General features: G+C 42.6%; 1 protein-coding gene across 1 annotated transcript in view; it reads right to left on the bottom strand.

Moving 5' to 3' along the window:
• Window positions 1-2,060: 2,060 nt before the first annotated feature.
• The window catches only part of HSD17B2 (hydroxysteroid 17-beta dehydrogenase 2), a 75,474-nt gene continuing 52,658 nt past the window's right edge, over window positions 2,061-24,876 (bottom strand). The window contains 3 exon segments of the mRNA XM_025860527.2: window positions 2,061-2,216; window positions 2,218-2,504; window positions 4,952-5,089. Of these exon segments, the coding sequence (XP_025716312.2) occupies window positions 2,175-2,216; window positions 2,218-2,504; window positions 4,952-5,089 (467 nt within the window). The 3' untranslated portion in view covers window positions 2,061-2,174.

Raw genomic sequence — 24,876 nt, 5'->3', positions numbered from 1 at the left:
TTCTCAGATCTGGGATTCTCAGCTCCTCTGGGTCTGTACCTTCTCCCCATGCCTCATGGAGTTTTCATCAGAACAGAAAGTAGGTCCCACACTGGGTTCCTAAAGGCTGGCGTATTTGCCCAGCACTACTCAACCTGATGTCTCCAGCTCCCTCCCACTATACTCAAAGAGCTTTCCCCCTCCTTTTGTGGCCAACGTGCTTACACTGTGGCCCAAAGCCGGGGTTCTCAGACATGGGTGTGCATCACCTGGAGGGTTCGGTACAATACAGGTTGCTGGGCCCATCCCCAGAATTTCTGATTCAGTGGATGTTGTCAGTAGAATAAAGGTCCCTAGTAATGATCACAGTACGTGAATCCCCAGAACCTGTGAATATGTGACCTCATGTGGCAAAAGGGACTTTGCAGATGCAATTAAATTAAAGATCTTAAGGAGATTATTCTGGATTATGTGTGGGCCCAGTGCCATCACAAGGGTCCTTATAAAAAGGAAGCAGAGTCAGAGGAGAGGAGACCACAGAAGCAGAGGTTGGGGTGATGCAGCCACGAGTAAAGGAATACAGGAGACCTGGAAGCTGGAAGAGGCAACAAATGAATTCACCCCTAGAGCCTCCAGAAGGAATGCACTTTTGCTGACAACTTGATTTTAGCCCTGTAGGAGCCATTTCAGAATTCTGACTTCCTGAACTGTAAAATAATAAATGTATATCTTTAAACTGCTAAGTTTTTCATACTTTGTTACAGGAGCCATCATAAGAACCTAAAATATGACTGCTTTGGCTCCTGAGAATCTGCATTTCTAATTGATTCTCAGGTGTTGGTGATGCTGCGGTCCAGGGATCACTTTGAGGACCACTGCTTTAGAGTGAAACACATAATCCTCAGTCCTCCTCCAAATTCTGGTTATACAAACCCTTTGCTCTCTCAAGATCTGAAGCATGCAAATGAAAGCTTTGGCCTTGACAACTCTCATCTCCAAAAAGTACCTATTCTGGAAATCAGTGGTTAAAGCTTGAATTTTTTTTTCTTTTCTTTCTGTTCTGCCGTAAAGCAATGATGGAGAACTACGGTGCAGCTGGCATGACCAACCATTAAAACTTTATCATATTAATAATTTCATAACTATCTCACCACCTTATTATTTATTCTTTTCTTTTGAGGGAAAACTGCAGAACATCGTCAAGTTTATCTATTCTCCTAAAATCTCCATGAGGTTGGAAAATAGAAAAAGAACCTGCACATTCTAGAAAGGAAATGGGACAAAGAGAGGTTTGCAATGTCTGGACCTCTGCTTCCCTCATGTCAAGCTGCTGTTTTTTTCTAGTTCCTTTTATGTGCCCCCTGTTCACCAACTCCTCCCCTTTCGCCTCCCCCAGGTGAACTTGACCCCACCTCTCTTGGTACTTGACCTTGCTCCCTTTGGCTGGCTTCTCCAGGTAAAGATGCTGGCTTTTCCATCCTGGGATGTTCAGATGGAGGTGACAGTGATGGTTACTTTGGACACCAAGCCAGCCACTCACATGCCCTGGGTTTGCCAAAAGGCCTCTGGGGCCCTTCTTGAGATGGGGGACCACATCCTCTTATCTCTAGGCCTCCAGGGAGAGGAAAGGAGAGGAGGTGTGTGGAGCGCTGATTACACACTGGAATCAATACCTTGTATACAGTAGGTACAGCAGGCTATCAATTCATGGTGAGAAGGACTCCACTTGACTCTGGTCCTTGCCAGTTCCTCCTCTCTTTTCCCTTCCCTACCTCATTTTCCCCATCATCTTTTTCTCTTCCTCCTCTCCTGATAGGCGGTGCAGTCCAACCAAACTGGATTTCAATTCTAACTGCCTTTTGCTAGCTGTGTGACAATGAACTAGCAACCCACCCTCTCTGATCCTTAATTCCCTTACCTGTTAAGTAGGGGTGGAGATACCTACCTTGGTTCTCCGATGAGAACTAGACGAGAGAGTATCTGAAATGTATCTGTGCAGAGCAGGCACTCGATTAACGTCATTTCTACCCACTAGCCTTCTCACCACTAAGTCCTAGTCAATCAACAGAATTCACAGGGAATGCAAGGTAGGAAACCACAACTTTAATGGGAAGTTCAAGTTTCCCTTTCGTTCCAAGACTAACATTTCCCACATATTTGCCCGGGTGGCCTCTTCTTCAGTTAGGCCTACTTAATTAGCGCTCTGGGCAAGCCCCCTCCAAAGTTATGCAATTTTTTGCTAAAATAATCAAATATGCCAGTAGGACTAAAGGAAACAAAGCAGATCAACGAATAAGCCATCGCCCCTGGCGCATAAAAGGCGAAGGGGCTCTTAGCAGACACAGCGTGTCGGATGTCCAGGAGCACAGGGGACATATCTGTGCTGGCCTTCATGTTGATCAACTTAAGGTAATTCCGCTGCTCGAGGATGTAGTCCCGGCCGTAGTCTTCCTGAACGTCAGAGCTCAGGTGGTCCAAGATGTCCTTTTCTTGCTTGCTCCACACTTCGCTGGAGCCTGCAATGTCTGCGATGCAAGCAGAAGGGGGGCTCAGATACTGGGGAGGCCGTATCGGGCATGTCTGACCCCCTACCAGGGAAGCAGGCCCTTGTGAATTGGCTTCTGTTGGGAAGGATGGGCGTTCTCAAACACCTTTTTATGTAAATGTGCTTTAAATGGTATTTAATATATTTTTTTGACATACATACAGAAAAGTTCACACGGGACTGGGTTTCCACAAACTAAATAGCCCGTGCAACCAGCGGCAGAAGAAGAAGGCAAACCGGCCTGGAAGGCCCCACTCCCAGCCCCCTTCCCAGGAGCCACTGTCCCAAGTTAACAGAATAGAGCAGTTTTGCCTGGATTTGGACATTATGTAAATGGAATCATATATTACGCTGTGAGATTCATCCATGTACCGTGTGGTCATTCCCGTCAGTGCAGTTTTCCATTGTGTAAATATGTCATAAATTATTGGTCCATTATACTGTGATGGGTATTGGGGTTGTTTCCAATTTGGGATTCTTACAAATCGTGCTGCCACAAACATTCTATTACATCCATTTTCATGATAATTATATACAATATAAAATGTAACATATACAATATAATATACGTGCATATATATGCATACACATATATACATCTATATATAATTTTTAATATAGAAGTGATACCTATTTCTAGGTATAAAATTAAATACACAATGTTGACTATCATCTTATCTACCTAATAAATATAATTTTAAACAATATATAATAAATATACATTTAAATATACACTTAAATTTTAACATATAAATTATATGTGATTAAATATATAAACATTTAATATAGAAGCAATGGTTGCTTATCATATATAACTTAATTATATATATTTACTTGAAAATAGAGTAGCAATGCCTGCTCGTTACATGAAATAAAGTAAATAATAGGATGTATATGTTTTTAAAATTAACCTCTCCTAAGGTAACTTACAATTTTGTGTGTCCTTCTGTATTCCCTCCTTGTTCATACAAACATATATACGCATAGAAGGCTTTGGCTTAACTTTATATTACCCGGAACAAACAAAATCCAAAAAGGCTCACACTATACAGTGTTTTCCAAAGATATGATTGCTTGCTTAGTAATAAATCACAGACCTGCCTCTGATAGTCAAGCCACAGATTTAAAACAGAGCAGCAGAAATTTCCCACTGAATAGCTTTTAGGCAACCACTTCTCTATCAAAGGACTTTGCAGTCATTCCTATGTTTCAACATTTCAGTGATGCTGCCACAAATAGCCTTGCACAATACATCCTTTTGTATTTTACTGTTGTTATGTCTGCAGGCAGCTCCCACAATGCGGTTAGCTGGTCAAAAGGCATCTGCATTTTGAATTTTAATACCTTCTGCCAGATTACTTTCCAGAAAGGATGCAGCAGCCCATGCTCCCTCCTGCAAAGTGTGTGATCGCTCCAGGGATGGCTGTGGGATGAGCCTGGGTTTACTAGCTTGGGTGACTCCAGGATATCAGGTCTGTGGGGAAGCCTGGTTGTGAAACGTAAGCCAGTGACTTTCAATTATACTCACAGAAATGCAGATGGATTTGCTCAGCTCTTTTCATGAAGGCACAAGACCACAAATCAAGAAACGATTACCCTGACAAGTACTCTCGAGGTTTCTGGGTCTAGAACAGCATGTTGTGTGAACTATGTTCCTCCAGCTAACTCTCCCCCAGTCTCTGCTTTCCCAGACTGAGGGATTCCTTTTCCTCCCCACTTCCTCCCTCTCTAAACACCTCATGGACTTTCTAACCACTTCTGTGGGTACTCTGTGCAGAGACCCCAAAGCTCTTTTTATTGGTAACAAAGCCACCAGACTTCTGTCAACTTTCGTCTGCCACTTTTGACACCCACAAACCCATCCTCTGCCACTCTGGGGCCATACACAACGAAACTGTTAGGGTGACCTGGACCTAAATCCCATCTCGGACTCGTACCGCCTCTGTGGCTCTTAACCTGTCTGAGCCTCAGTTTTCTTCCTACCCAACCCCGCCTCCCCCATACTCCTGGTGGGATGTGTGACACTCCTCGGAAGCTCCCAACTGTCTTAATGTTAATGCCTTACTAGAGGGAAAAACAACCTGAACTTGACAATGGCAAAGGCCTCCAGTATCTTGGGGGTCCTCTTTAGCGTAGGAAAATCCTTTTGAAACCTCCCTTTGCTTACCTCCCCCAACTCCCAAGTGTATAATCAGCCACCCCTCACAATCCTGGGGCAGCAGCTCTCTCTGCCCACGGGTTCTGTCCCTGTGCTTTAATAAAAACATGTTTTTGCCCCAAAGATGTCTCAAGAATTCTTTCACGGCCATTGGCTCCAGACCCCACTCCACCAAACTTCACCTACATTCCAAAACCACATCCAAAGGACCTTCAGCATCCCTTTCAGGGTGAACACTGAGGGAGGGACTCTTAGGCTTAGACACCTACTCGTTCTGAAGCCTCCAGGCTGGATGACAGAGACTTTAATTCCCCATTTGGAAAGCTCTTGTCTCATGACTGCTGAGAACATGGTCAGAGCCGCCTTGGATGAGCTATAGGCTGCCAGCTTTTCCATTGGGACCCCTCCTGTGGGAATGAGAGAAAAAAAAAATCAGGTCTGATGTTTTCATTTGTTCATCCACTAAGCGTTTAAACAGGACCTACCGCGTGCCAGGAACTGGTATCAGTGGTGACTAAGGTGGAAAAAGGGCAGGCAAGGGGCTTCCGTACCCAGGTTAGTGCCTGTTCTTGGTCACAACCATGATCCAGCTTCCCTTGCTTCTGCCGTCCATGGCAGCTCCCTCACAGCTGGTCCAATGACAAACCAAGTGGAAGGGTCAATCTGTCCTGGTTTCTAAGCTAAATGTGATTCAGGTGAGATAAAGAAGATCTGCCCCAGCCTCTGACCTTCCAGTTCAGCCAACCACTGTTCTGAGGTTCTGGGTGGACATATCTGGGGGAGGGGTACTGGTCAGCCCATTCCAGCACCTGTAGTTGAACAAACTGGAGCTAATACTTGTCAAAACAAGGCATAATGCACACCTTAGGGAACTGTGGGGCATCTTTGTATGAGGGAGTGAGAAAGGGCTTATTCTAGGAGGGCCACCTAGGGCTGGGGGGGGATGCTCTTTATTGCACCTGGACCACACTTTGCTTAGAAGCTGGGAGAAATTGATCCTTACACCAGGTCTATCGTTGGACCACATGTGCAGGAGGAGCTATGGAGAGCAGAAGCAAGGGGAGTCAAAGAAGTCAAGTGACCTTAATGGAATAAGAGTCTCTGCAGATGTACTTAAAGTACAGATCTCAAGATGAGACCAACCCAGATCAGGATGGGCCCTAAATTCAATAATGGGCTTTCTTGTAAGAGACCAGAAATAAAACACACAGAGAACCAGGGGAACAGAACACGTGAGGGTGGAGGCAGAGATGGGAGGGATGCTGCCACAAGCCAAGGACTGCCTGGAGCCCCCCAAAGCTGGGAGAGTCAAAAAGGCATTCTTCCCTAGAGTCTTTACAGGGAGTTGACCCTGGCGACACCTTAATTAATTTTAATTCTGGTCTCCAGAACTGTGATAGAACAACTTCCTGTTGTTTTAAGCTACTGTAATTTGTTACAGTGGCCCTAGGAAATGAATACGGATGTGTTCCTGGTGTTCTTTTCTGGAAGACACCGAGACTGGGGAGGGCTGCAGACAGTGAGGCCTCACAGCACTCAGGGGACCTCATGGGGAACCCGGGGTGAGTGGACAATGACATGAGGGCTCCCAGCTTTGGCCAAGATTTCTCTAGTCAAAGAAGCAAGCACTGGGTGAATGGCTAAATGAACTCAGACACAGCCATGCAATGGAATACAACTCAGCCATTTTAAAAAGTTCATTGAAAGGACTGAACTTGAGGGGTCCCTGGCTGGTTCAGTCAGTGGAGCATGCAGCTCTGGATCTTGTGAATTTGCGCCCTGTGTTGAGTGTAGAGATTACTTAAAAATAAAATCTTTTTAAAACAAAAAGGAATAAACTTGATACACACAACAGCATAGATGAGTCTCAAAATAATTATGGTGAATGAAAGAGCCAGACAAAAAACAGTGTGGACTGTATGATTCCATATATTTAAAATTCTAGAAAATGCAAACCAATCTATAGTGATATAAACAGATCAGTTGTTACCTGCAATGGGGAAGGGGAAGGATTAGAAAGGTGGACAAGGAAGCTTTTGGGGATGATGGACAATTTCACTATCTTAATTGTGGTGATGATTTCCTGGATACATACATATGTCTAAACTTACCAAATTGTGTACTTTAAAGATTTTATTTTATTTATTTTAGAAAGAGAGTGTGCATCAGCTGGGGGAGGGGCAGAGGGAGAGAAGCAGACTCCCTTCTGAGCACCGAGCCTAATGTGGGGCTCGATCCGATGAACCTGAGATCATGACCTGAGCTGAAAGCAAGAGTCAGATGTTTAACCAACTGAGCCACCCAGGAGCCCCACAAATTGTGTTCTTTAAGTACGAACAGTTTATTGTATGTCAATTATATCTCAAATTTTAAGGGAAGGGAAGGGAAGAAAAGGCAAGGGAAGGGAAGGGAAGGGAAGGGAAGGGAAGGAAAGGAAAGGAAGAAAACACCACCACCTGGCTTCCAGAGACCATGCACATCAACAAATGCCAAAGATGACTTCATGGTTATTCTCTGCCTAAATCCCCCAGGACATTTGCACAACCATCTCTGCATGGGTGGAAGACTTCCTGTGTTCCCTGCTCTTAACCTTTCCAGGCATCCCTGTCCCACTAGCTTTCCCAGCCTTCAGCAATTTCTCAGCAAACCAAACACGGGTCCAGTTTCCTATATGTGCTTGTCTTTGTTCTTCTGACTTCACAACTTTGGAAATGATTCCTTTCCCCTGTGAGAGTCTCTTTTCTTTTTTTTCTAATTGGGTATGTTTCATCCATGGGAGAACATCTTCCTAGCCCTGAGTTCTCTTCGCCTGCATCCTACCTCTATCCCCAAATTAAAGTTGTCAGTGTATTTGAGACAACAAAATATGGCTCATACTCACATCTAACATTTACTAAAGATCATTTATCAAGGTATACTTAAGTCATCACCTTATGGTCTGTAATGGGTAGGACAAACCATTGTTTTTTGATAGGCTTTCCACTACATCCTCCTAGACCCCTATAAAACACTGAATTCGTTTCTGCACACAAAGAAAGCATGACTGCAATGACCATGATGTGGTTTCTTAAAGAACAGTCTTAGTAGAGACATTAGCAATTTCCATGCCTTAAATTTGATTATCTAGCCTTGATCTGAAAGCACAGAATGCAATTAAAAGGAAAATGAGGAGGGGGAGGAGCTACATAGCGGAGGAGTAGGAGACCTGGATTTCGTCTGGTCCCAGGGATTCAGCTGAATAGGGATCAAACCATTCTGAACACCTACGAACTCAACAGGAGATCGAAGAGAAGAATAGCAACAACTGTCTGAACAGAAAAGCAACCACTTTCTGGAAGGTAGGACGAGCGGAGAAGTGAATCCAAGGCGATATTTGGGAGGATAGACGGCGGGGGAGGGGGCCTCCGTGGGCCGCTTCTGGCAAGTGCTAGAGCCGCGGAGCACAAAATCAGAACTTTTAGAAGTCGGCTCCGCTGAGGGACGTCGCTCCAGTGGCTAAGCGGGAGGTGGAATCCTCGCGGGACAGTGTGGTCTCAGGACCCTCGGGGTCACAGAAAGACCGGGGGTGCCTGAGTGCGGCAGAGCTCCCAGGGATCGGAGCGGGGAAGCCGGCTGCAGAGACGGAGCCGAGGCGCGGGCTCTCAGCTCGGGGTGGCCATAAACTGTGATCCGTGGCCCAGTCGGGCCACTGCTCCTCCAGCAGGGACCCAACAAGCGGCAGAGCCGGGGAGACTCCCCTTCCTCCCTCGGGAGGAGCGGCGCGGGAGCGCACCGCAGGGATCTGCTGGGTTTGGAGACTCCACACCGGGTCGGGTGCCAGAGATAGAAACGCTCGGTCACAGGCCGGGTGAGCACGGAGTGCGGCCGGAGACGGGGACACGGGAGTGACTGACTGCTTTTCTCTGGGGGCGCACTGAGGAGCGGGGTCCCGAGTTCTCGGCTCCTCCAGGCAGAGATTGGGAGGCCGCCATTTTCATTCTCGTCCTCCAAAGCTGTACGGAGAGCTTGCAGGGAACAAAAGCTCCCGAGAGCAAACCCGAGCAGACTGCTTAGCCCGGACCAGCAAGGGCGGGGCAATTCCGCCTCCGGCAAAGACATTTGGGAACCATGGCAACAGGCCCCTCCCCCAGAAGGTCAGCACGAACAGCCAGCAAGCCAAGACCAAGTTTACTGATCAAGGAGAACGGGAGAACTCCAGCGCTAGAGGAATACTGCACACAGAATTCATGGCTTTTTTACCATGATTCTTTAGTCTTTCAAAGTTAATTTTTTAACTGTCTTTTTTTTTTAATGTTTCTTTTTCCCTATTTCAACCAACATCTTAGCAATCCCTTTTTTAAAAAACATTTCTTTTTCATTTTTAGAGTCATATTCTACCCCTTCATAGTAGTTACCCTTATTTTTGGCATATATGTAAGTTGTTCTCTCTTTAAAATTTTGAGATACACTTTCTTCTAACAGATCAAAATACACCCTACATCTCTAGTGTATGGCTCTGTTCTAGTCTCCTGCCTGATCACATTCTCTCCTTTTTTTTTCTTTGTTTTTTTTTAAATCCTCTTCTTTCTTTTTTCAACCAACTTCTTATCAATTCCTTTCATAAAATCTTTTATAATTTTCATCTTTACAATCATATTCCATCCCTTCATTGTATTAACCCTTATTTTTGTACATATATAAGTTTTTCTTTCTTTAAAATTTTGGGAGGCAGTTTCTTCTAACAGACCAAAATATATCCAAAATCTAGTGCGTGGCACTGATCTATGCACCAGCCTGATCATATTTGATCATATTCTGTTTTTTGTTTTGTTTTGTTCTGTTCTGTTCTGTTTTTATCTTTTTCTTTTTTCTTTCTTTCCCTTTCTTTTCCCCACATTTCAGGTCTTTTCTGATTTGTTTAGAGTATATTTTCTAGGGACGTTGTTACCCTGTTAGCATTTTGTTCTCTCATTCATCTATTCTCCTCTGAACAAAATGACAAGATGGAAAAAAATCACCTCAAAAAAAAACAAGAGGCAATACCAACTGCCAGGGACCTACTCAATACAGACATTAGTCCGATGTTGGAACTAGAGTTCAGAATGATGATTTTAAAGATACTAGCTGGGCTTGAAAAGAGCATAGAAGTTATTAGAGAAACCCTTTCTGGAGAAATAAAAGAACTAAAATCTAATCAAGTCGAAATCAAAAAGGCTATTGATGAGGTGCAATCAAAAATGGGGGCACTAACTGCTAGGATAAATGAGGCAGAAGAGAGAATCAACGATATAGAAGACCAAATGATGGAAAATAAAGAGGCTGAGAAAAAGAGAGATAAACAACTACTGGATCACGAGGGCAGAATTCGAGAGATAAGTGATACCATTAGACGAAACAACATTAGAATAATTGGGATCCCAGAAGAAGAAGAAGAAAGAGAGACGGGGGCAGAAGGTATATTGGAGCAAATTATAGCAGAGAACTTCCCTAATGGGGGGAAGGAAACAGGCATCAAAATCCAGGAGGCACAGAGAACCCCTCTCAGAATCAATAAAAATAGGACAACACCCCAACGTCTAATAGTAAAACTTACGAGTCTTAGAGACAAAGAGAAAATCCTGAAAGCAGCTCAGGAGAAGAGATATGTAACCTACAATGGTAGAAACATTAGGTTGGCAACAGACCTATCCACAGAGACCTGGCAGGCCAGAAAGGACTGGCATGATATCCTCAGAGCACTAAACGAGAAAAATATGCAGCCAAGAATACTATATCCAGCTAGGCTGTCATTGAAAATAGAAGGAGAGATAAAAAGCTTCCAGGACAAACAAAAACTAAAGGAATTTGCAAACACGAAACCAGCCCTACAAGAAATATTGAAGGGGGTCCACTAAGCAGAGAGAGAGCCTAAAAGCAACATAGACCAGAAAGGAACACAGACAATATACAGTCACAGTCACCTTACAGGCAATACAATGGCACTAAATTCATATCTTTCAATAGTTACCCTGAATGTAAATGGGCTAAATGCCCCGATCAAAAGACACAGGCTATCAGATTGGATAAAAAAACAAGACCCATCAATCTGCTGTCTGCAAGAGACTCATTTTAGACCCAAAGACACCCCCACATTGAAAGTGAGGGGGTGGAAAGCCATTTACCATGCTAACGGACACCAAAAGAAAGCTGGGGTGGCAATCCTTATATCAGACCAATTAGATGTTAAACCAAAGACTGTAATAAGAGATGAGGAAGGACACTATATCCTACTTAAAGGGTCTATCCAATTAGAAAATCTAACAGTTGTAAATATCTATGTCCTTAACATGGGAGCAGCCAATTATATAAGCCAATTAATAACAAAAGCAAAAAACACACTGACAACAATACAATAATAGTGGGGGACTTTAACACCCCCCTGACTGAACAGATCATCTAAGCAAAAGATCAACAAGGAAATAAAGACTTTAAATGACACACTGGACCAAATGGACTTCACAGACATATTCAGAACATTCCATCCCAAAGCAACAGAATACACATTCTTCTCTAGTGCCCATGGAACATTCTCCAGAATAGATCACATCCTAGGTCACAAATCAGGTCTCAACCGGTACCAAAAGATTGGGATCATTCCCTGCATATTTTCAGACCACAATGCTTTGAAACTAGAACTCAGTCACAAGAGGAAAGTCGGAAAGAACTCAAATACACGGAGGCTAAAGAGCATCCTAGTAAAGAATGAATGGGTCAACCAGGAAATTAAAGAAGAATTAAAAAAATTCATGGAAACCAATGAAAAGCAAAACACAACTATTCAAAATCTTTGGGAGGAAAGTATATAGCAATACAAGAGGAAAGTATATAGCAATACAAGCCTTTCTCAAGAAACAAGAAAGGCCTCAAATACACAACCTAACCCTACACCTAAAGGAGCTAGAGAAAAAACAGCAAATAAAGCCTAAACCCAGCAGGAGAAGAGAAATAATAAAAATCAGAGCAGAAATCAATGAAATAGAAACCAAAAGAACAGTAGAACAGATCAACGAAACCAGAAGCTGGTTCCTTGAAAGAATTAACAAGATTGATAAACCCCTGGCCAGACTTATCAAAAAGAAAAGAGAAATGACCCAAATCAACAAAATCATGAATGAAAGAGGAGAGATCACAACCAACACTAAAGAAATACATACAATTATAAGAACATATTATGAGCAACTAGATGCCAGCAAATGAGATAACCTGGAAGAAATGGATGCATTCCTAGAGATGTATCAACTACTAAAACTGAACCAGGAAGAAATAGAAAACCTGAACAGATCTATAACCACTAAGGAAATTGAAGCAGTCATCAAAAGTCTCCCAACAAACAAAAGCCCAGGGCCAGATGGCTTCCCAGGGGAATTCTACCAAACATTTAAAGAAGAATTAATACGTATTCTTCTGAAACTGTTCCAAAAAATAGAAATGGAAGGAAAACTTCCAAACTCATTTTATGAGGCCACCATTACCTTGATTCCCAAACCAGACAAAGACCCCGTCAAAAAGAATTACAGACCAATATCCTTGATGAACATGGATGCAAAAATTCTCACCAAAATACTAGCCAATAGGATCCAACAGTACATTAAAAGGATTATTCACCACGACCAAGTGGGATTTATCCCTGGGCTGCAAGGTTGGTTCAGCATCTGCAAATCAATCAACATGATATAATACATTAATAAAAGAAAGAACAAGAATCATATGATCCTCTCAATAGATGCAGAAAAAGCATTTGACAAATACAGCATCCTTTCTTGATCAAAACTCTTCAGAGTATAGGGTCAGAGGGTCCATACCTCAACATCATAAAAGCCATCTATGAAAAACCCACAGCGAATATCATTCTCAATGGGGAAAAGCTGAGAGCTTTCCTCCTAAAGTCAGGAACGTGGCAGGGATGTCCACTATCACCACTGCTATTCAACATAGTATTAGAAGTCATAGCCACAGCAATCAGACAACAAAAAGATATCAAAGGCATCCAAATCAGAAAAGAAGAAGTCAAACTCACTGTTTGCAGATGATATGATACTTTATCTGGAAAACCCGAAAGACTCCACCCCAAAACTGCTAGAACTCATACAGGAATTCAGTAAAGTGGCAGGATATAAAATCAATGCACAGAAATCGGTGGCATTCCTATACACCAACAACAAGACAGAAGAAAGAGAAATTAAGGAGTCGATCCCATTTACAATTGCACCCAAAACCATAAGATACCTAGGAATAAATCTAACCAAAGAGGCAAAGATCTGTACTCAGAAAATTATAAAATACTCATGGAAGAAACTGAGGAAGACACAAAGAAATGGAAAAACGATCCATGCTCATGGATTGGAAGAACAAATATTGTGAAGATGTCACCGCTACCTAGAGCAATCTACACATTCAATGCAATCCCCATCAAAATACCATCCACTTTTTTCAAAGAAATGGAACAAATAATCCTAAAATTTGTATGGAACCAGAAGAGACCCCGAATGGCCAGAGGAATGTGGAAAAAGAAAAGCAAAGCTGGGGGCATCATAATTCCAGACTTCCAGCTCTATTACAAAGCTGTCATCATCAAGACAGTATGGTACTATGCAGAAGAATGAAACTGGACCATTTCCTTACACCACACACACAAATAGACTCCAAATGGTTGAAAGACCTAAATGTGAGACAGGAGTCCATCAAAATCCTTAAGGAGAACACAGGCAGCAACCTCTTCATCCTCAGCCACAGCAACTTCTTCCTAGAAACATCGCCAAAGGCAAGGGTAGCATGGGCAAAAATGAACTATTGGGACTTCATCAAGATAAAAAGCTTCTGCACAGCAAAAGAAACAGTCCACAAAACCAAAAGACAACTGACAGAATGGGAGAAAATATTTGCAAATGACATATCAGATAAAGGGCTAGTATCCAAAATCTATGAAGAACTTCTTAAACTCAACACCCAAAGAACAAATGATCCAATCAAGAAATGGGCGGAAGACATGAACAGACATTTTTCCAAAGAAGACATCCAAATGGCCAACAGACACATGAAAAAGTGCTCAACGTCGCTCGGCATCAGGGAAATCCAAATCAAAACCTCAATGAGATACCACCTCACACCCGTCAGAATGGCTAAAATTAACAAGTCAGGAAACGACAGATGTTGGCGGGGATGCGGAGAAAGGGGAACCCTCCTACACTGTTGGTGGGAATGCAAGCTGGTGCAGCCACTCTGGAAAACAGTATGGAGGTTCCTCAGAAAGTTGAAAATAGAGCTACCATACGACCCAGCAATTGTACTACTGGGTATTTACCACAAAGATACAAATGTAGGGATCCGAAGGGGTATGTGCAGCCCGATGTTTATAGCAGGAATGTCCACAATAGCCAAACTGTGGAAAGAGCCAAGATGTCCATCGACAGATGAATGGATAAAGAAGAAGTGGTATATATGTACAATGGAATATTATGCAGCCATCAAAAGGAATGAGATCTTGCCATTTGCAAGGACATGGGTGGAACTGGAAGGTGTTATGCTGAGCGAAATAAGTCAATCAGAGAAAGACATGTATCCTATGACCTCACTGATATGAGGAATTCTTAATCTCAGGAAACAAATTGAGGGTTGCTGGAGTGGTGGGGGGTGTGAGGGATGGGGTGGCTGGGTGATAGACCTTGGGGAGGGTATGTGCTATGGTGAGCGCTGTGAAGTGTGCAAGACTGTTGAATCACAGATCTGTACCTCGGAAACAATGCAATATATGTTAAGAAAAAAAAAAGAAGAAGAAGATAGCAGGAGGGAAAGAATGAAGGGGGGCAAATCGGAGGGGGAAAAGAACCATGAGAGACAATGGACTCTGAGAAATAAACAGGGTTCTAGAGGGGAGGGGGATGGGAGGATGGGTTATCCTGGTGATGGGTATTAAAGAGGGCACGTTTTGCATGGAGCACTGGGTGTTATACACAAACAATGAATCATGGAACACTACATCAAAAACTAATGATGTAATGTATGGTGATTAACATAACAATAAAAAATTTTTAAAAAAGGAAAATGAACATGAAAATGTATGGAACCAAATACACACAAGTACAGGTCAAGTTGGGAAAATCTGAATAACACTGGTGGATTACCATTATTAGTATGCTGCTTATAATATTGTACTATAGTTTTGCAAAACAGCTATTGGAGGAAACAGGGTAAAGGGTACATAAGATCTCTATTCTTTCTTAAAACTCTAGGTATGTCTATGATGATCTCAAAAATTTCAATAAAAAAAGAGCATAACATCTGCACCCTTGTGTTCATTGCAGCATTATTTACAACGGCCAAGACATGGAAACAACCTAAGTGTCCATCAGTGGAGGAATGGATAAAGAAAACTTAGTATATATATGCAATGGAATATTATTCAACTGTTAGAAATTAGGAAGGCAATCCTGCCATTTGCACCAACATGGGTAGACCTTGAGAGTCTTGAGGGCCTTGAGGGCATTATGCTAAGTGAAATAAGTCAGAAAGAAAAGAAATACTGTATGATCGCACTTTACAGATACAGGGAATGGGTTGATGGTTACCAGAGGTGGAGGGTGCGGTGAAATGGGTGAAGGTCAAAGAGTACAAACTTCCAGTTGTAACATAGGTAAGTTCCAGAGATATAATGTACAACATAGTGATGGTTAATGATACCATATTATATATTTGAAAATTTGCTAGGAGAGTAAATCTTAAAAGTTTTCATCATAAGAAAAAGAAATTGTATCTATGTGAGGTGATAGATGGTAACTAAACTTTTGTGGTAATCATTTTGCAATATATACATATGTCATATCAGTATATTATCTACCTTAAACTAATACAAGGTTATATGTCAACTATATCTCAATAAAACTGGTGAGGGGGATGGGGAGAGCATAGGCATTGAAGAAGAGAGACCTAGAATAATTCGATTATCATCCTTATTCTTACATGATTGTTAAAACTTTGGTCTGGCTCACATAATTTCGTTTTAGGAAATACTCATCCTTACCCCCCTGTTTTTGTGGGAAGACTATTGATTAATGGTTCTGTCTTCCTCATTGAAAGGGGCAGCCTGACCCACCACAATACTCCATTCCCTGGACCAGGAGATTGGGTTGGGGCTGAGCATGTGACCTCAATTGAGCCAGAATCCTGAGGATGGTGGAAGGGAGATGACCTTATTGTTTATTCCTGGCTATGTGAGTAGGATAGTGGTGGAAAACCAGAACTCCCAGGGGTCATTTCTGCTACCATATTGGAGAAGGTAAGCAAAAGAAAGCAGAGGAGCAAGAAAGGGAGAGGAGAAGTTGTAAGTGGGGGGTTGCGAAGGGAAACAGGAGACGAGCTGGGGGGAAGAGCTATGATGAACCCATTTTATGACTTAGTTCTAGTCAGTGGGTGAGCTAATTAATTCCTTTTCCCTCTTCTGTTTTAGTTAGTTTGAGGATTGACCCTGTCACTTAAAAGAAAGAGTCCTGAGGCTTAACTGATGGAATTTCATTATAGCATCTGGCATCAAACACTAGACTCTGGGGGAGACAGAGGAAAAAGAAAAAAAACATTAAACTCTGGTTTCTGTCTTGCCTCAGATAACCAGCTGATTTTTTTTTTTTAAACATACGCTCCACACCCAGCATGGAGCCCAACCCAGGGCTTGAACTCACACCCCTGAGACCAAGAGCTCCACCCTTAACTGACTGAGTCACCCAGGTACCCCCAGCTGATTCTTTTTAAAGTTTTAGTTTCACAAAATGTTAAGAGTTCCAAACCCAACTTTTTCCTTTTACTGGTGAGAAAGGCCCAAGAAGTTAAAGCAACATGTTCTAATTTGCAACCCAGTTTGCAGAGTTATACCCATCTCACTTCTCCACAATTTTACAGATAAGGAGAACCTGGCTGGCTACCATGTCGGTTAGCAGAGGGCTGTGGTAAAGAGCCGATTTTGAAGCCAGTGCTGCCTAGGTTCAAATCCCAGCTCTGTCATTGATGAGTAAAATCAATTAAAATCAGGAAAGTCATTTTATGTTTATGTATCTCTGTTTTTTTCATCTGTAAATTGAGAATGATAGTATATGCATCACAGAGCTGTTGCGAAGGTCAAACATATTAATATATTAGAATGGTGCCTGGCACAAAGTAAGCTCCCTATACGAGCTTTCTTGTGTTAGGGCTACTCAAGGTTTTCAGAATTTTTCAATAGCCCAAAAGGTTCTGTATGTTTGGTGTTTCTTAGAGGAGTGAGCGCACCTGTTTCAGGCTTTCCCAACAGTACTTGTTTATGTGGATTTCTAGGACCCATCCTAGACCTACTGAAGCAGAATCTGCAAATGAAACCAATCCAAGTGATTCTTTTGACTACTAAGCCTTGAACTATTACCTTAGGGTTTTGGTCACATATTTCTGAATATGTGCTTTCAGGGTGACATACTGCGTTACAGATGATAGGACAGGTGGTAAGAATTGATCATATCCCATATTATCAATCTACACAGAAAACGTGCTTTGGACCAAACAGTTAAGACACGTTTGTCTTTTGTATGATATCGAACCCTGTGAAGTTGCCATTCTTAGACCATTTCTGCCCTACAAAATGGCAGTTCTGTAAGGTTCAACCTCATAGATTCAACCCTGCTGTTAATGTTTCCTAGTAGTGTCTAAGATTCCTGGGGGCATAGGATGAAGTAAGTGCAGATGTCCAAGTCTCACTGACCGAGATCCTCACAGGGTCTCAGAGCACGCTCCCTTCTTGACTTTATGCACCCCTTCATTGCCTATCCAGTTAGATTTGTAATTTCTGTTTTTGCTCCGTTCAGGTTAAATTCCTATTGCCAGAAGTCAGCAAGGCAAGAGGTTGCCAAGAACGTGGTAAGTTTATTTCCATTTCTAAGGGAAAACTTGACTTCCAAAACAGAGGGCTTATCTATTGGGACGCAAAAGAACTGGTGAGGAACACACAACCCTGGGTAAACGTGTGGGTTATAGCGTTAATGACTGTACAGAGTACTGATGTAATTCCAAGAAGGCTAAGTCTTGGAAATCTACATACTCATCCACTAGCTGACATCAAATAAAACCAGAATGCCCAGAGAGACAAATATACACTTTGTGCTTATTTTTAAATTTTTTTTTTAAAGATTTTATTTATTTATCAGAGAGAGAGAGACAGAGGCAGGCAGAGGGAGAAGCAGGCTTCTTGCTAAGCAAGGAGCTCTATGCGGGACTCGATCCCAGGACCCTGGGATCATGACCTGAGCCAAAGTCAGACGCTTAACCGACTGAGCCACCCAGGCGTCCCTAAATTTTGTTTTTAAATTCCAGATCTGTGGTATATAACTCGGTAGGCACAGAATCACCTTGGGAACATTAAAACAAGCAAAACAAAAAACATAAACAAAAAACTTAATGCCCAGGTCCTACCCTAGAACAAAGAAATAAAACAATTCTGGCAGTGGGACCTGAACATCAGTATTTAAAGAAAACTCTGAAGGTGATTTTAATGTGAGGACAGTTTTTCTGAGTCAGTGGTTCTCAATGTTGGTGAGTATCAGAATCACCTGGGGAACTAATGAAGCAGCCAGAGGTCAAGGCCCTTCAAGGAGAAATGAGCCTCGGCTTTTGTGGTGTTCCCACATTCCCTGGGTGAACCTGATTTACTCCTGTGACCCCAAATTTTGAGACCCTCTGTTAATTGTTTTAGAGCAATAGTTTTCATACTTAGTAGCTATTGGAATTGCCTGGGGAGCTTTAAAAAAAGTCTATTCCTCCCCCCCACCTTCCCACGTGATTTAATTGATTTGTGGTTCATCATAGGCACTAGAATGTTTAAGAAGCTCCTCCAGGTGATTCTACTGTGCAGACAGTGTTGTTAAACATTTCTAGCGAACATTTCTGAAAATTTTCCATATATTTCTATCCTCTGGACATGTAAAAGCTCATACCAGCTTGAGATCTGAAAAAAAAAACCTAATCTCTGATTTGGCTGTAGAAGGTGCATATGATCTCAGAGGTTGGATAGAGACCTGGCAGTGTTTACCCTTGATCTAAATCTCACAGATGTGGGGGGTAAGATATGTTGTGTTTTGGGAACTGAGATTAAAGAAACTTTCTAATGTTGTGCTGGAAGAAGGGGAGTTTTTGTGAGCTGTATAAGCCTGGATCAAAATATATTCCTTTCAAATTAGTTGAGTGAAAGCCAGTCTCAAAAGGTTGCATATTGTATGGTTTCATTTATATGACATTCTTGAAATAAAATTACAGAGATGGAGAACAGATTCATGGTTGTCGGGGTTGGGAATGGGGTGAGGGAGTGGATGTGGCTATAAAGGGGTATCTTGGAGGATCCCTGTGATGGAACCCCTCTGTGTCTTGATTGTGTCAGTAGTTACAGGAAGTGCACACATAAGTGAGTGCAGATATAACGGGTGAAATCTGAGTAATTCTTTGCACTGCAGCAATGTCTGTTACATGGTTTTTAAAATTTAAATTTGGGGCGCCTGGGTGGCTCAGTCATTGAGCGTCTGCCTTCGGCTCGGGTCATGGTCCCGGGGTCCTGGGATAGAGCCCCGCATTGGGGCTCCCTGCTCTGCCGGAAGCCTGCTTCTCCCTCTCCCACTCCCCCTGCTTGTGTTCCCTCTCTCGCTGTGTCTCCCTCTGTCAGATAAATAAAATCTTTTAAAAAAATTTAAATTTAACTTAAATTTAAATAACATTTAATTAACATATACTGTATTATTAGTTTCAGAGGTAGAATACAGCACCCAGTGCTCATTCCATCAATGTGCCCTCCTGAATACCATTCACCCAGTTACCCCATCCCCCACCCACCTCCCCTCCAGCAGCCCTGTTTGTTTCCTGGAGTTAAGAGTCTCTCATGGTTTGTCTCCCTCTCTGTTTTTGTCTTACTTTATTTTTCCTTCCCTTCCCTTAGGTTCATCTATTTTGTTTCTTAATTCCACATGAGGGAAATCATACGGTATTTGTTTTTCTCTGACTGACTTATTTTGCTTTGCATAATATCCTCTAGTTCCATCCACGTCATTGCAAACACACACACACCACTATATAGATATAGATAGATATAGATATAGATATAGATACACACACAAACACTATATAGATATACATATAGATATAGATACACACACACACACACCACTATATAGATATAGATACATACACACACCACTATATAGATAGATATAGATATAGATATAGATATATACACACATACACACACACCACTATATAGATATAGATATAGATATACACACACACTATATAGATGATATAGATATAGATATACACACACACCACTATATAGATATAGATATACATATAGATAAACACACACACTATATAGATATAGATATAGATATACACACACAGACACCACTATATAGATATAGATATAGATATAGATAGATAAACACACACACACTATATAGATATAGATATACACACACACACCACTATATAGATATATAGATATAGATATAGATATACACACACACACCACTATATAGATATAGATATAGATGATATAGATATAGTTATACACACACACACACACACACCACTTTATAGTTATAGATATAGATACACACACCCCACCTCTTCTTTATCCATTCATATGTCGATAGACATCTGGGCTCTTTCCATACTCTGGCTATTGTGGACATTGCTGCTTCAAACACTGGGGTGCAGGTACCCCTTCGAGTCACTGTTTATATCCTTTGGATAAATACTTAGTAGTGCAATTGCTGGGTCGTAGGGTAGCTCTATTTTCAATTTTTTCAGGGACCTCCGTACTGTTTTCCAGAGTGGTTGCACCACATTACATGGTTTTGATACTCCATGTTTATGCAAGATGTTATTAGGGGAGGTGGGATGAAGGGTAAACAGAACTTCCTTGTACATATCCTTGCAACTTCCTGAGAATCTATTAATTATTTCCAAATAAAAGTTTAAAAAATACATACTCCCTTTAAGACAGGCTTAACAAGGGAGAATTGCTTAGCTCCCATGTAGGTCTTTGGCTGAATAAAGGTCCATAAAATCTCCTAAAATTTTGGTAAATAAAACTAAAAATTTAAGTTTTTGGAGTTTGTCATTGGAGGCCAAAAAGTAAGGCCTGGCTCATTTGAAATTTTAAAAGATGACAAATCCTCCTGGACAAGCTAGAGCTTTAGAAACATCTGCCAAGGGTGCAACCACATTTAAAGTGATAGTATACTTCTTTCCTGATGAGGGAGCAGAAGGCAAGCTGAGGACAAAGCATAAGCTGACATCCCTGAAATGCCACACCCACTACTCCTGGGTGGGATGTGTGACATTCCTCCAGGAAGCTCCCAACTGTCTTAATGTTAATGCCTTACTAGAGGGAAAAACAACCTGAACTTGACAATGGCAAGGCCTCCAGAATCTTGGAGGTCCTCTTTAGCGTAGGAAAATCCTTTTGGAAACCTCCCTTTTCCTTACCTCCCCCACCTCCCCCACCTCCCAAGTGTAATCAGCCACCCCTCACAATCCTGGGGCAGCAGCTCTCTCTGCCCTCGGGTTCTGTCCCCATGCTTTAATAAAACCACCTTTTTGCACCAAAGACTTGTCTCCAGAATTCTTTTTTGGCCATTGGCTCCGGACCTCACCCCACCAACCCTCACCTATATTCCAAAACCGTATCATTTCTCACCCTATCCCACGCATACCCCCATCACAGATGTGACTACTGTAAAAACAAAACTTTGCACTTAGCGCGGTACTTGCTTAGGAGATACCAAAATTGAATGTTAGGTTTCCCCACAACAGATTCTAAGTAGCCAATTCTAATAAAATACTTGGGGTGACTTACCCAGTCACCAATGGGATTTATTTTAACCAACCACGCACAGACCTACAGACTCTTTCTGATGTGGGAAACAAAGGCAGAGGAAATGTAGATAAAATTAAACGTCCTTACAACTTGCAGCTCATTGACAAATGCTTTAGGCAGGTGGAGTATAAGGTTCTTCCGGGAAACTCCGGGACAGTCTTAATGTTAAGCCTTGCTAGAGGGAAAAACAACCTTAGGTTGACACTGGCCAGGCCTCCAGTATCCCAGGAGTCTTCTTTAGCATATGAAAGTCCTTTTGGAACTTCCCTTTGTGTTTACTTCCCCCAACCCCACAGTATCTAATCAATTGCTCCTCACAGTAGCTCTTTCTGTTCATGGATCCAGTCCCCGTGTTTTACTAAAAACACCTTTTTGCACCGAAGACGTCTCAAGCATTCCTTCCTGGCTGTCCACTCCAGACCCCGACACTACTCCACATCACATCGTTTCCACCCTTCCTCCTAACTGCAAACTTTCTATCCTTACTTAGTGTAGCCACCATGACTATAGCGTCCCTTTCTCCGGAAGATTCCACATTCTACCACCCAGTTTGTCTGTCTCAGGGAAATATTCAGTGACTTTGTTCCCTGGCAAGTGAATAAACTCAGCGTTCATGTTGTTGATACTGTTGAGGTAGTTTTGGAATACAGGTGGGGTTTGGCGGGGTGAGAAGGTTGTTCTTCCCTCTAGTAAGGCATTAACATTAAGACAGTTGAGAGCTTCCTGGAAGAATGTCACACACATTCCACCCGGGACAGGTTGGGGGGAGGTTGCAGGATGTCAGCTTGTGCTTTGTCTTCAGTTAGCCTTCTGCTCCCTCATCACTGTTGGTCATGGACTAAAAATGAGGGAAACTTGAAGTTACAATTTTGGAGCTTTCAAAAGAATAGTGTCGACCCCCTCTCTCTTGCTGTGCTGAGGCATGGACTTTTCCTGACTCCCTTGGTATGGCATAAGCAGTAAGTTAGTAACATATCCTAAGGTTCTACCAGCCAAATGGCCCTGATGTCCTCTGAGATAACACGGGACCTCCAAACCTCTTCAGCACAGTCTGATCACTACCTACCTGATCCTCTCTTTTCTACCTAAAACTAGCATATGGGTACATAGGAATTATGGGAGTCAAAGGGTTTTGCAAGTGGATGCCCCAGCAGGGGACGGAAATAGTGCAACCTTTCAGCCTGAGGCTGTTGATACTGTGATTTATAATAAGAGATATTTATTTGGCCATTTCTAGCACAGAGCTCCTAAAACCCTTGGAATTTCCTAAGTGATGACCTCAGCAGATGTCTTTTGTTATGTTAATAACGAGTGACAAGAACTCACCTAAGGGCGGGGACTGGTTGCCAAGGGAACCAACCAGCTGATTCAAGGGGCAGAACTTTCAGTCCTTCCCCAACCCCCCAGCTCCTGGGAGGGGAGAGGGGCTGGACATTGAGGTCAATCACCAATGGCCAAAAGATTTAATTACTAGTGCCCAAGTAATGAAGCCTCCATAAACACCTAAAAGGAAGAGGTTTGGAGAGTTCCCAGGCTGGTGAAAATGTAGATTCAGAGAGCACGGAAGCTCCCTGGCCTTTCCCTATGCCTTGTCCTACATATCTCTTCATCTGGCTGGTGATCTGTAGCCTTTAATATTCTATGTAATAAACTGGTAATCCAGTAAGTAAGCAGGTTTCCTGAGTTCTATGAGCAGCTCTAACAAATTAATTGAACCCAAGGAGAAGGTCCCTGGAAACTTCATTCTATAGCTGGTGGGTCCAGAAGCACAGGTGACAAACTGGCATCTGAAGTAGGGGGTGGAGGGGATGTCTTGTAGGACTGAGCCCTTAACCTGTAGGATCTGATGTTATCTCCAGGTAGATATTGGCAGAATTGAGTTGAATTACAGGACTCCACAGTGGAATTGGGTATAGGACATATTTATAGGGTGACAAAAAGAAAAAGTGTAGGCCCAAAATGGAGTCACTTGTGCTAGGCCACATCATCCAGTGAAGGCTTGATACCTAACCTAATTACATTTTGAAACTCCTACAGAAATATAGTCTTAACTGGGTCAGTCAGGAGTTTTCTGCCTGGCCACACCAGTGAGGTAGTCTGTCACTTGGGCCCTCTCCATCCCCCACCACCACCCCCAAAGGAAGATGAAGTGTCGATAAGACCCTCTGCCCCTCCCCCTTAAGGGAAAGGGAATTTATCTGCAACAATCCTTCCTTTTGCTAGTTATCTCCATACCCCACTCTCCTTCCTATAAAAACCTTCCGTTTTGTACAACTCCTCAGATCTCCCCTTTCCTTGCTAGACGGGGTGCTGCCTAATTCATGAATCGGTTACTAAAGCCAATTAGGTCTTAGAAATTTGCTCTGTTGAATTTTTGTTCTTTCACAAGGGGTCCCAAAGTCCCATGCCCACAGCAGCTGTCTCATTCTCTAATACCTTCCTAAGCCAGAACTCAGATGACCTTGTTTTAGGAAAATGTAATGTGGGCTCCCAGCCAGTTTCTCCCTCCTCTAAGGTCATCTGGAGTCAACTCAAGTAACAAAGTCCATTCCTTTACTGAGCTTTTCCAAGCTGAAAATACAGACTAAGCACGTGGCCCCAAGAGAATCAGGTTTGCTAATCTCCTTTAGGCATGGTTCGAAGAAATTTGAGACTAATAGCATTTGGTTGTTCCTTGTAATCCAACAGTCCCTGGGGATGTGACAAACCATTTGAATATCCAAGTCAAAGTTTGGGACCTTGTCATTCAAAGTGTGGTTGGGAGCCAGGAGCAGCCCTTGGAAGCTGTTAGAAGTGCAAATCCTCGGGTCCCACTCCAGTGCAATTGAATCAGAAATCTGGCGGTGGGTACAATTTTTTTTTCTTATTTTGGTAAAATGCATATAAAATTCACCATATACCCTTTTTAAGGTACACAGTTCAGTGGCATTTAGTATTTTCACAATACCATACAAACATCACTGCTATCTAGCTCATTCTCATTGTCTCAGAAGAAAAACCTATAACCATTAGGGGCACAGTTGGTTAAGCATCTAGCTCTTGGTTTCAGCTCAGGTAGTGATCTCGGGCTCCTGATCTCAGGGTCATGAGATTGAGCCCTGGGACAAGCTCACATAAAGCCCCCTGTCCAGCCCCGAGTCAGGCTCCACGCTCAGCCCTGAATCTGCTTAAGTTTCTCTCTCCCTCTCCCTCTGCCCCTTCCCTGCCATACTCATCTGCTCGCTCGCTCGCTCTTAAATAAATAAATAATCGAGAGAGAGGGAGAGAGAAAGGAGGAAGAGAGGGAGGGAGGGAGGGAGG

This window comes from Callorhinus ursinus, unplaced genomic scaffold (assembly GCF_003265705.2).
Source record: "Callorhinus ursinus isolate GAN/ISIS: 27379988/994484 unplaced genomic scaffold, GSC_fseal_2.0 scaffold46, whole genome shotgun sequence".
NCBI lineage: Eukaryota > Metazoa > Chordata > Mammalia > Carnivora > Otariidae > Callorhinus > Callorhinus ursinus.
This window is presented reverse-complemented; position numbering and strand designations above follow the sequence as displayed.